Below are 12,949 nucleotides of genomic sequence, written 5' to 3' on the forward strand. Positions count from 1 at the left end.
ATAATTTTTTTAAATAGCTAGAGAGAGTAACTGCTAAAAGTGACAGCTTCATTTGAAAGACATTTTGGAAATCTGCATTGGTTTTGTAACACCAAATTATGTCAGAAATGTTTTTTTTTTTTTTTTTTTTTAAATCATAGGCCCGTTTTCAGTAGACTCTAGTGACGAGTGCCCCAAGGTAGTCATGATGCTTCATGTCCATGCCTTACTCCTGCCCCAAGTTCTGGTGCAATCTTAGAAAAAATATCTGAATCTTTAAGTTCAAGTGCCCCCGGTTACGACGAGAATGTGTAACAGATTCTCAGTGTTTTCATGTACTTCACTCCTAGTAGGTAAGTTAAAGTTATAAAAACATTTGTAAGCACTCTTTAAGTATTTCAGATAAAAGATACTGTAACACAGCCAAGGCAGCACTTCTAACTTTTACAGAGCTGGCATGCCCTAAATCTTGTTTGTAAATAAAATAAATGTGTTAGGAAAGGGATATGAAATACATTTATAAAGTGAAGAATTTCTTTAAAACTCCTTTGGGAGGCTGAGGCAGGTGGATCATGAGGTCAGGAGATCGAGACCATCCTGGCCAACATGGTGAAACCCTGTCTCTACTAAAAACACAAAAATTAGCTGGGTGTGGTGGTGGACACCTGTAATCCCAGCTACTCAGGAGGCTGAGGCCGGAGTCTCAGTAAGTGTGAGATTGCGCCATTGCACTCCAGCCTGGTGACAAGAGTGAGACTCTGTCTCAAACAAACAAAAAACCCACATTAAGTAAACATGTAAGTCTGTATCTTCAAAATCAAATTTTCTAAAAGCACAGTCCACCTGCAGTACCATTGACATTAAACAGACATAACTATTCACGGAGATCAGCAATAAGAGCTATCTTCACGTAAGTACCACACTTTTAAGGAGCATCAGTGACCAACTGTGTCACTGATTCAGACCAAGAGAAAACATATTAATTTGTGGAAAAGATTTCCCTGGAAATTTCAAAACATAAGTAATTAAAGAACAACCAGAGGTTGGGCACAGTGGCCACATGTATAATCCTAGAACTTTGGGAGGCTGAGGTGGGAGGATTGCTTGAGCCTCAGAGTTTGAGGCCAGGCTGGGCAACATAGTTGGATTCTGTCTCTGCAAGAAATGTCATTAAAACCTAGCCAGGTGTGGTGGCACATGCCTATACTGTAGTCCAAGCTACTCGGAAGGCTGAGGCAGGAGGATATCACTTGAGCCCAGGAGTTTGAGGCTGCAGTGAGCCATGATGGTGACACTGCATCCCAGCCTGGGCAACAGAGCAAGACCCTGCTGTCTCAAACAAAACAAAACAAAACAAAAACAAGGAGGAGGAGAATAATCAGGAATCACAAACAAGCTGACATTTTTCAAGCTTGCTTTTGATGTCTATCACTTTACTAAGAAAAATATAATAAATTCATTATATAGATAAAAATGACACGTACGCTATTCCAATATTTGTTTCTTGTTGCAGGAGAAACCATCAAGAGGAAATCTTTTCTGGTGTATCATCATTAACACAACCCCCAAAATAGAGTAAGATTTAAAAATAGTTAATAGGGTGGTATATTTACACATACACACACATAATTTTTATATTTCCTGATTTACCAAAGACATGCTCTTGGGAAGCTGTAGACCTTATTGAAAAGTCTGGTCGTCTTTCCTTCTTTTATTTTCTGCAGTAAACAGACTGTATGAATCATTTGGCATTGGTGAATTGTGTTGTATCTTCTCATGCGTGTATTCTTGTCTATACAACTAGAAAGCGAGTCTCCGGAAGCAAGTTCCCTGTGGTGCTAATAAGCCCAGTGCCTTGTACATAACCTGGGTGCATTAATCATTGATTGACATGTGCATTTGCAGGGAGGAGCCTGGTAAGATACACTCAAAACCTTTATTCATTGATTTACAAAATGTACAATATTTACAAAGTTTAGGCATTAATCCCATATTGACATGAATGCTGTGGAGGGTCTAAAAATAAATATGTGGCACATAGCTTAATATACACATCATGGCTCTTTACACTTAAGCCATTACCAATGGTGAGATTTAATGGAGAATTTAATGTGTTAGAAAAGTCAGATGGCTGATCAGTCCTGGACCTTCCATGTGAATGACCTCCCTTGGCTCCTTGAGGCTGGAGATAGTGAGCAAATCATTTTCTTTCAAGAGAATTAAACACAAGCCATTCTGACAGGCACATGGGATGCATGCAGCAACATCTATGCAGAGTCTGCAAGCACTCCCTGGGTGGTAGTTGAATCTGCACCACTGTGGAACTGATCCCTGTACATCAGCCAGGGGGGCTTTGGTGTGGTCACTTTCTTGTTTCTTATTCAATCACATGCAGTACTTGGAAGATGTCAGTGGAGTGTAATCATGCACAAAAATGGTACTTGTAGGTATGTACAACATCAAATTTTCATTGTCTTATAGCATCTTTAGATGCAACATCAACTATCTCCTCTTTTAGCAAGAGGGATGAATGAGGAAGCCAAACCCCTACTCCCCAAAGAAAAAACATCATCTGGGGACACATGCAAATGGCATCCTGCAACAGCAGGGCGAGATAAACTCCACATGATAAGATAGATGAATTCCCATGAAGTCAGGCCTGAAAGTATTCCTATGGGGATAATTCCACCTTTCTTTCCTCTTCAATCCCACCTCATCCCACATAACCTAAATCTGAAGGAAACAGCTTCACAACATTGTGTTTGAGTTTGGTACCTCCATTTGGAAAGTGGAAATACTAGTAACATTCCTTATAGGATTCTTGCAGGGATTAATCCTAACTTATGTAAAGTGCTTAGCATAGTGCCTGGCACATATGAGGTGCTTAATAAATGTCTTGCTTTCTCTCCCTCTACTTTCCTACCCCAATTAAAAGTAACATATTGATAAGCCTAACAAACTCTGAATTAAGGCCATTTGATGCAATTTAGATTATTTTGTATCAGAGTTACTGCTGTCAGTTCATATTTAGTCCCTGAGGGAGTCTCATTTTATGAGCCAGAGACATTTTTCTATGGAGGGCAGATGGACCCTGACAACACTGTCCTCTTTATTAGCCATGGTTCTACCAAGTTTCACACAAACACATCCCAAAACCCTGCACGGAAACTTAGACCAGTGATGGTCACCACCTGAATGATTCCTGGACACCATCACTGAGGAAACCATGAGAAAAATCCTTGAGACATATTGCTCTTGCTCACGTTAACTTTTTCAACACTGGTGCAAGTATTATAGATAACTTTCAATAAACATATATTAAAAGCTCTACCACTGTTGAAAATACGTATTCTAATTTGATCACTTTGTTCAGAATAATGAATTTTTTAGAATATATTTTAGTTTCTAGTTATGCCTTACAAAAATAAATACTGTTTAAATTATTTACAAGGAAGAAGAAAAATCATAACTTGGGGTACAAAAAATACAGGAAGGATGACAAAAACTTTACCATCTACTTCAAAAACAATATCTAAAAGAAATAAAAATTGCCCATTGAGTCTCGTTAGTCTTGCAATCACCCCACTGGTCTACTTTCTCCTCATCGTCGCATTTTATGCCTTGCTTCCCTATCATTCTAAAGACAATTTAATGCAGATTCTTCTCCATAAAGTCACTGGGGATTTGGAAGTGGGAGCTCTTTGGCAGTACGAACTGCCGATGGAGTAAGAAGCTGGCTGAGCCACTTAGTTGGCCCTCAGAATGAACTAGGACTAATCTCCACACATTTTCCTTTCATTCTGAAATCCTCTGTCTAGATTACCTATGGCTGAATAGAGCCCCATATCTGGGGAAAACAACTCCATCCTGGTTTGGGGCTCTGGACACAATTGACTCAGGTGGAATCTAGGATCTCATGAAGCAGAATTAGGTGCCAAGTCAAGGAGAAGGCCGATCTCACCAATTACATGAAGTATATTATATGAAGAATATATTATAACACAGTCACTTTATGGACATTGGCTCCATTAAGTGGGGGAAAATCCTCCTCCAGGCACCCCCACAAATGTAACGAACTTTTATGATTGCCTTTTTGTCTTCTGCATGGAACAGAGGGAATGTAATTCCCAGCACTGGGAGAAGAATGTTAAGAAAATTAATTGAACAAATGGCTGGAATTGTTGGAATTACTACTCTTCCAGGGACTCAGTCAGAATTTCCAAGGAAACAGTCCATTCGTTTTGGAGTCAATGTTTTAAAATTCTAAAGCTACAAATGAATTCATGATTATATTTAAACCAATGGTTCTTTACTTTTCTCCTGAAAAGCCCACATCGATACATGCCCCTATAACATACTCCTAATATCTTAGAGTCTCAGGACCTACTGCATTTCATGCACGTATTCTTCCAAATTAAGAACCCCAGATCTCGATAAATGCAGAACTACTTCTTGGAATGAAAACAAAGGTTTATGGTATGGAACTTGGGCTGTACTGAGAGAAGGCTTTGATGGGTCCTGGTTAGACTCAAAATGGCTACAACGAAGCAACATTTATTCCTCATGGTAAGTGGCAATGCTTGGCTGTGATGACCTCCAAGAGTGTTGTGTCACATGTGTGTAATTACTGTCAGGCCAATGACTCATGCAGGACTGTGGACCATCGAGATCCCCACGGATCGCTATTAACACATGGAGCCACCGAGCTGCTATAACATGAGCCCTAACCACAACCACAAGCAGGACACTATCACTGACATACAGCGTGGGTGCCTGTTTGTCTGATTTATAGGTGACGTCGTGGCAAAAGTGGCATCAGTTTCATTTCGGGGCAGCGGCAAGTTACAGATATTTCCTTCACAACAAGAAGTGCAGACCTGAAAGAAAGGAAGAAAAAAAGATCATGAGAAGCCAGCATGTCTTGGAAGGAGGCAGGGTTTTTGAAGGAACTGTCACCCACATGGCAAGATGCAAGTAAAAATTACCTGATCTATGAAGGAGATGGAACTCTACGTTCAGGAAGGCTGGGGATAATATTTCATCTAGAAGCAATCTGGTCAACAGGAAAACTCCCCAGGCTAAACTTCAAGAGATCTAGGTTTTGTTTCTGACACCCCTCTACTCATACGATTCTTAGAAAGGTGTGTAGCCTTCCTGGGCCTCAGTTATTTCACCCTTAAAATGGGAATAACGAAACTCGTTCTTTTTCCATGAGGCTCTTTCTGACTACTTGAGGAAGAGAGGGTAAGCCTTCATTTGCTAAGTTTTCAAGTGAGAGTCAAGTGGCAACAACCCAGGTAATTTCAACTTGTGTACTGACTTTCATAGAACTGTTTGCATAAGTGTCTCCATTCTCATTGGGTGAGTTAATGTTTGAAGGGTTTTCATTCATGCAGCTATTCCTGCTTTACACCACCTTACTTGTAGATCATAAGAAAGAAAGAAACCCACAGAGTTAGTGCAAAAATTGTCTTGGGGCTACACAAAGTATAGACCAGCCGCTCCAACATCAGCTGGGAGTTTGTTACAAGCGCACAATCTCAAACCTTGCCCCAGACGGAGAATTAGAACTCCATTTTAACAAGATTCCCAGGTGATTCCTAGTCATGGGATGGTTATTAATAATATTCTATACAGTCATTATCCTGCAGGGATTTGAGTCTTTAGTCACAGTTGACATGTGCCAGGAAGACAGTATAATGTTACAGAGATAGACTCCAAACCAGAGGTGAGTTGGAATTCTGTGCCTGTTACTTACCAGCTGTGTGACTGAGCATATGACCCAACTTCTCTAATCCTTAACTTTCTCCTTAGTAAAGAGGCCACAGTAACTTCTCAGAATCAAGTCCAATTTGCTGGAGAGGTCAGGGAAAGCCTTTGGTTTTACTCAGTTTGAACCAGGAGCAGAGTAGGCAGATTATATTTAAAATTTTAATTATTAGTGTATTCAAGAGGTTGCTTGAAAATTAGGTGTCTGCCTTAAGAGAAAGAAGCCCTTACTGACAGTGCTGTTCCCAGGTATTGAGAGTGGACATTGCCCAAACCAGCAGGAAGGCCACCGGCAGGAGAAGTGTTCAGCTGCTAAATAAAGGCCAAGGCCTGATATGTTAAGGTCACAGGTACAGACAGCAGGAAGGCGAGGCTGCCTTTCTGTGATCTTTACATGGCCCTTCAAGGCTACCTCCCAAGCTCATTTTACACTGAGCGCTTTTGTACGTAGGCACCAGGTGTTTCCGTATACAGGCTTCTACAAGTACCAGGTGAAAAAGCTTAAGCAAACACACAAGATAGGTCTCTTGTCACCTATCTAATGACTCAAGAGCCAACGGACCCTCGCCAAACTAACATCCCAGTCACAATATGAGCCCTACTTTACAGAAAGTTATCAAAGCTGAATTGCCTCAGTCCCCTTGTGATGAATGAACGGGGTACATCTGCAAAGCTTCACCGTGATGGGCATCACTGGTCCCTCGCTCCTCTTTTTTCTAGTAGCTTTATTACTTTCCTCTGAGTGAAGAAAGGGTTTACAATAACACTGAATACCCTCTTGATGTGTGTTTACACAATTTATATCAGTTGTCCTATGCTCTGGTATATATGTGTATTCTTTTAGAGCAAACACGAAAGGAAGAGTCTTTTCATAGAGCATAAAGACAGTCAAAAGGCAGCCTTCATGGGGGAATAAGAATCTGCTCATGATTACTGGCAGATGTCTGAAGAGAAGCAGCTGGCCATGTAGTACTGGTCACTTGCTCTGTTGCCCAGACCTTGTGGCCTTCATGCTCGGAGTCTCTGCAGCCAGTGGATAAGCACTCTTCCAGCGGGACGCAGCGTTTGGTGACTGAGATACTGTTTCCTGTGACTTCCATTGTGTGCTGAGTGTAGCAGTATCTGGTCTCTGTCAACAGAGAAAATATATTTTATTTGAGATGGGAAATGTCGGCCCAACCTGCCTAAAAGGAAAATAACAGGAGTGTCAGCATTATCATTTCAGAAAAGACCTAATAGCACATAAGATGTGCATTGCTTTGAGTTTATGTCCACCCCCAAAGACCTCCTTGGAGAGCTCCACTGTGCCATGGTAGGAGGACAGTCTTCAAAGAATAAAGATTTCTCTGCCCAGCATTATTCCCATAAACCAAACACAATGGTTTCTCCTTGCCTTTCAACAAATTTTGCCACTGGACTGATTTTTATTTTTAGGGGATGAGTGGTTCGGGGGGGATGACTTAAGAGGTATAAGTCATAGCAATTTTAAGGAAGATGAAAGGACAAAGAGGTTCAAAGAACTCAGGGTTAAAATGAGTTAGGCAGACAACAGCGGTCCTCAAGGAGATAAAACACTACAGCAGTGGCTGGCGTGTGTGTGTGTGTGTGTTGGGGGAAGCAGCTATTCACAAGAGCGGAACAATTCAAAACTTTGTGCTATTGAGCATAGCTGGGTCCAGGGTGCATTACAGAGGAAGACTGAAACAATAATGAACATTTTTCCAAAACTGAGGAGCTTCGTTTCTCCCTAGCGTGATTTCAGTGTCTTCCTAGGACGACAGATGAAGGCCATGAAGGGAGTTTCCAGAGGTCCTTCTATGTCTAATGAATCTGAAAGCTTGTGATTTCTTCCAAAATTCTTTGGGGGAACTTTTTATGTGTAATTTAAAAACTAAAGAAAAATGGCTTTGTCAATGTAATTCTTTAAGACCTCCAGGCAATGTTCAGCTTTCTAAGTATGGGATTTAGGAGAATGTTCTTGCTCTCCTTTCACATTAAAAAAGAAAATGAATAATTCTTAAGAAATGTCACCGAGCTGTTTTTCATCCACATCTTGGACCCAACTTTGCATGCTTTATACATTTCAGATGTTTAGTGGCTAATATGGAATTATGACCTCCTATGAGATTATTTATTAGGCAATAAAAAATCCCCCCTACCAGATTCTGTGATGATTTTGGCAGCTTTTAACTGAAGAACTAATGTCCAAAAAATAAAGCATAAGAAAATTTTAGGTCCTGAGAATGAGCTAATACAGACCCATTAGCACATCCTGGAAGTCATCAAAACTCAGGGGTTTTAAGTCTTCCTAGAGACCCTCACCTGACAGGAATCCCAAATAGTTTCCAATTAAATCGTACTAAGAGCTGCCACATTCCCAGTGGTGATGCTATTGGTGGGTGTGCCTGGGCAGAGCGTGTGTCAACACCCTCCCCTAAATGCTGTCCCACACTGCATCCTGGCTGGAATTGTTAGTTGGATTGGGCTGAGACTTGCTCCAAGGTTGCTAAGGGTCCTACGGAGCTCTTTGGATGCTCCAAGGTTGCTAAGGGTCTTACGGAGCTCTTTGGGAGTAGGGTAAGGTCATCTGGGGAGCTCACAATAAGAATAGTTGAAAGTTTTCTACCTGGCAATAATTCTCCCAAAGCCCTAAACTATGTTAACATTGGAGTGATAGCTTTTCTGATGAAGATGAGGCAGCAGCTCTCCACTTTTTTAAGCCTTTGACAGGTTTTGAAAAATGGAGGCCGGTGGCCTGGGAGATTTACCACATCTTCTAAAAGGACTGGTTTACTTCTTTGGTATCAGACTCGATGGACGCTTTATGGTCACAATAGGTTCATCTTTCCCACCCCCACCCCAACTTCAAATGTTCTAGAGAGCAATAAAATCAGGAATGTTCTTATCTCCTGTCTCCTCTTCATGCAGACAGCTAAGAGCAGCTGCCAGAGGTTTTACTGCTCCAAATGTAAATCCGAGCAGATAAGATCATAGGCTTATGGAATAAGTAAATCACTACATAGCTGCAGTTTTGGAAATTAGCCTTTTCCTCCAAGTAGTGAATTATCCTGTTTTAAATAAGCCTTAAAATAACAATTGGTGAACTTGATTTGACTACTTCTTTGTTCATACTTTTCTATCTTTAACAAAATATCTTATACATTTATTAATGGACAGCGTATTCCATTGAATGAAAGTAGATACAACAACTGATGAAAATAATTTTTCAGGAAAACATGCAAAAGCTTAATACCTAGTAAGCTGATGTTTTGCCATTCTGGGGGTAGAAGGGAGATCAGTGCAGTAAGAATTTTTTCTTTTACTTCACCCAGTCCAATTCATGAAACAAAAATATACAGAGAACACTGCCCTCACTTCCAGCAGTACAGACCTCAGTGCTGAAGCATCAACCCCTCAAAAGCATTTATTTCACTTCTTATCTTACAAAAATCCTAGGTGAGTTATGAAATGTTAATGTGGAAAAAGGTTCTGTGGTTTAAGAAGTTTTGAAAATGCTCAAAGTTGAACAGGTTTCTTCAGTGCACAATTTATGAGAACCTTCTATATGTGTTGTGATCTTGTGATCTCCAACAGTATATTGGGGTGAACAGGCAGAATTTCCCAAGTAGAACTAGGTGGGCCACATTTGGCTTATCACTGGACTGGAGTAAGGATAAAAACCAAGTTTCAGCCACAGAGCATTGTTCTCCATGCATTTTGAAAACTCCTTGGGTTAGTAATGAGGTAATATGAGAATCAAGCCTGCTGATAACTTCACACTAAAAGGATTTCAAAGGCTTTTATCTAAAAGATAAAAAGATGAATTTGAATTTCCACCAGGTTAGTTTCAGTCTCTAAAATCTCATATTCTGCAACTACACGGTATTCCCAGAGGTTGTGAAACAAAAGTCTTTTACTATTAGATTCACAGGCATTCAATTAAAATCAGAAATGGAAAAGAGAACTTCATCAACAATTGGAAAATGTAATTTTTATGAAATTCACACCCATGTGCACGCATGCACACAGAGTTCATAATCTAGTTCTGAAATTTAAAAGTAACCCAAAGCTAAATTGCAAACTTTCATTTACCTACCAATATTGTTTTTAATAACAGAAACTATATTTAAACAAAACATACATAAGATGATTTGAATTGAGACATTACAAATGTCCAACTTTCTTATAAAAGGTTTTCTCACCACTCAATTATTCTTCACAGTTCTGCTAGTTTTAGTTTCTTCATAAACATACAGGTTGATAAAAATGATGCTAGAGAATAATTCTTCACGTGTAAGAAAATTAATGGGTGGAGAATACTTTAATAGTAATACTAAGAATTATATTGAAAAATGAAAAGCCAGTCACAGCTGCCTGCTCTCTCCCTGCCACCATTCCTTACTGTTCACGCAGCTCTTCACTTCTGCCACCTACTTCCCTGCAACGACTGTTCCTTCTGCATCAAATTCCATGCCCTTTTCCCATGTCTGACCCTGCAGGATCTCTTTGTGACTCTGGGACTCTACTATGGATAACCTCATCTGTGGGACTCTCCATCCTAGACTTCAGAGTTCCATCTTACAGATGTTCTCCTCATCTCTGGTCTCTCCACTTTCAACACTTTCCCTAATATGAAAGTCAATATTCTCCCGTGTTCTGTCCTTGAACCTCTTCTCACTCAAGTGGCCTCGTCAAACTTCGGATGCCATGTCTTCAGTCTGACTCTTTCTCCTGAACTGCAGAACCAAATTATCAACTATTTTCTGGACACTGCCAGGATCACCTCACACTTAATGTGTCTCAACCCAATGCATTATCTCCCTCCCCTTTGCATCTTTTTATCTTCACATATATCTATCTCAGGAAGGGACCTCCTGGTCCCTTCTCCAGTAACTTGAACTAGAAATCTGGAATCAGCTCAGACTTCTCCCTAATCTGGGAGTCTCCAAGTCCTCTGAAATGTCTCCATTATCCATCTGATCTTTCCTATTCCATTTTCCATTTCCTCAATTCAGGACTTCATCGTTTCTTGTTTTCTTTGTCTCTAACATGCAACTCACCATACATGAAAGCATGAATGCCACCTAATTGTCAAGGAATCCTGATTGTTGAATTACTATGCCTATTTGGCCTACCTGAGTGGCTTGGGAATAGGCCATTGCTCTCTCTGCTCCTGAAGCTGTGTGTCAAGTGCATTGGAGTAACTGCTCTTCCCTGATAGAATCATCAATTAATTTCATTTCTAACTCAGAGCCTGGCACTTAGCCCTCATTACTCAAGGTTCTCCTTGATGGAGGCTCCAAACTATCTCATTGCCTCATATATACCTTGAGACATAGTACCACAACTTTTGACCATGCACGATGAAAAATGTGCATCCTTAGCTTGGTCTGCATATTTTTTCCTATCTTCTACTCCTGGATGCCTGATATTCTTCAAGGCTCAATCCAAATGTGATAAATTCTGCGAAACCTTCCTGATCTTCCTCCCAACCAGGTCAGTGTTATCTCTCTTCTCCATGTTGCCCCAGTCCTTCTTAACTTTCTCATTTGGGGTATCTGGCTTTCCTTTTAGATCAAAGTTTCTGATCAAAACAGTTGACCTTTTGTTTTTAAACTTTTTTTAAAATTTCACCTATTATTTTGAGATAACTGTAGATTCCCATACATTTGTAAGGAATACTAGTAACAGTGAGATCCTCTACACCCTTTACCTAGTTTCCCCAAATGGTAACAACTACAAAACTATGGTATAATATCACAACTGTGATACTAACATTAACCCAGTCAAGATAAAGAACATCTTCACAGCCATAACCATCCCTCATGTTGACCTTTTATAGTCACACCCTCTTCCCTCCTGCCCCCACCCCTTCCCTAAGCCTTGGCAACCACTAAACAGTACTGCATTTCTATAATTTTGTCATTTTGAGAATGTTATGTAAATGAGTCACACACACGTAATATTTTGGAATTGGGCATTTTCACTCAATCTCATTCACTGGGTTTGTTAATTTTTAAGAGTTTGTTAACTTTTATTGCTGAGTAGTATTCCACAGTATAGATGTTGAAAGGACATCCAGGTTTGTTTCCAGTTTAGAGATATTATTAATAAAGCTACTATGAACATTTGTGTAGAGGTTTCTGTGTGAATATAAATTTTTACTTCTCTGTATGACTGACCAGAAGTTGAAATTGCTGGGTTACATGGTAGTTGCATGTTTAGTTGTTTAAGAAACTGTCAAGCTGCTTTCCAGAGTGGCTATGCCATTTTACATTCCTGCCAACAACGTATGAGTGACGTAGTTTCTCCTCCTTTTTACTAGCATGTGGCATTTTTCCTATTCTTTATTTTAGGTATTCTGACAGAAGTACAGTAATATCTCATGCTTGAAATTTGCATTTCCCTTATGGCTAATGATGTTACATATGTTTTCATGTGTTTATGTGCCATCTGGTTATCTTCTTTGGTGAAATGTCTGTTCATACTTTTCCTATTTTCTAATTATGTATTTTGTTTACTGGTGCGTTCTGAAAATTATTTATATATTCTAGATAGCAGTTCTTTGTCAGATATGTGATTTGCAAATATTTTTCCCATTTCATAGCTTGCATTTTCATTCTCTTAACAGGGTCTTGTGCAAAAAGTTTTAAATTTTGATGAAGTTCAATTTATTACTTTTTCTTTTATGAGTCATCAAGAACCTCACCTAGCCCTAGATTTATGAAGATTTTTTTCTATTTTTTCCTAAATGAGGTATGTTTTTATATTTCACATTTAAGTCTGTGACTTACTTTAACTTTTGTAAAAGGTGTGAGACTTGGGCTAAGATTCATTTTTTGCCTGTGAATGTCCAGTTCCTTCAGTACCATTTGTTTAAAAGGCTATCTTTTCTCCACTGAATTGCTTTTACACCTTTGTTAAAAATTAGTTGGGCATATTTTTAAGGGTCTATTTATTCTGTTTAACTGATCTATGTCTATTTCTCTGCCAATACCGCAGTCTTGATTACTACAGCTATATATTAAATCCTGAAATAGGGTAGTTTGATTCCTCCCACTTTATTCTTCTTTTTCAAAATCATTTTAGCTATCCCAGTTTCTTACCTTTCCACATAAACTGTAGAACACTTTTGTCTGTATCTTAAAAAAACAAAACAAAACAAAACAAAACTCTTCCTGGGATTTTGACAGGAATTGTG

The 12,949-nt window shown here is 39.5% G+C and overlaps 1 protein-coding gene across 2 annotated transcripts in view; it reads right to left on the bottom strand.

Annotated features, from left to right (window-relative positions):
* Window positions 1-1,901: 1,901 nt before the first annotated feature.
* Window positions 1,902-12,949, bottom strand: part of LYPD6 (LY6/PLAUR domain containing 6) — a 149,381-nt gene continuing 138,333 nt past the window's right edge. For both annotated transcript variants that reach the window (XM_050750484.1, XM_050750483.1), the window contains exons 4-5: window positions 6,747-6,877; window positions 1,902-4,856 (exon numbers count right to left, since the gene is read on the bottom strand). In XM_050750484.1, coding sequence (XP_050606441.1) covers window positions 4,689-4,856; window positions 6,747-6,877 — 299 coding nt within the window. In that variant the 3' untranslated portion in view covers window positions 1,902-4,688. The remainder of the gene's footprint in view (window positions 4,857-6,746; window positions 6,878-12,949) is intronic.

This window comes from Macaca thibetana, chromosome 12, assembly GCF_024542745.1.
Source record: "Macaca thibetana thibetana isolate TM-01 chromosome 12, ASM2454274v1, whole genome shotgun sequence".
In the NCBI taxonomy this organism is placed as follows: domain Eukaryota; kingdom Metazoa; phylum Chordata; class Mammalia; order Primates; family Cercopithecidae; genus Macaca; species Macaca thibetana.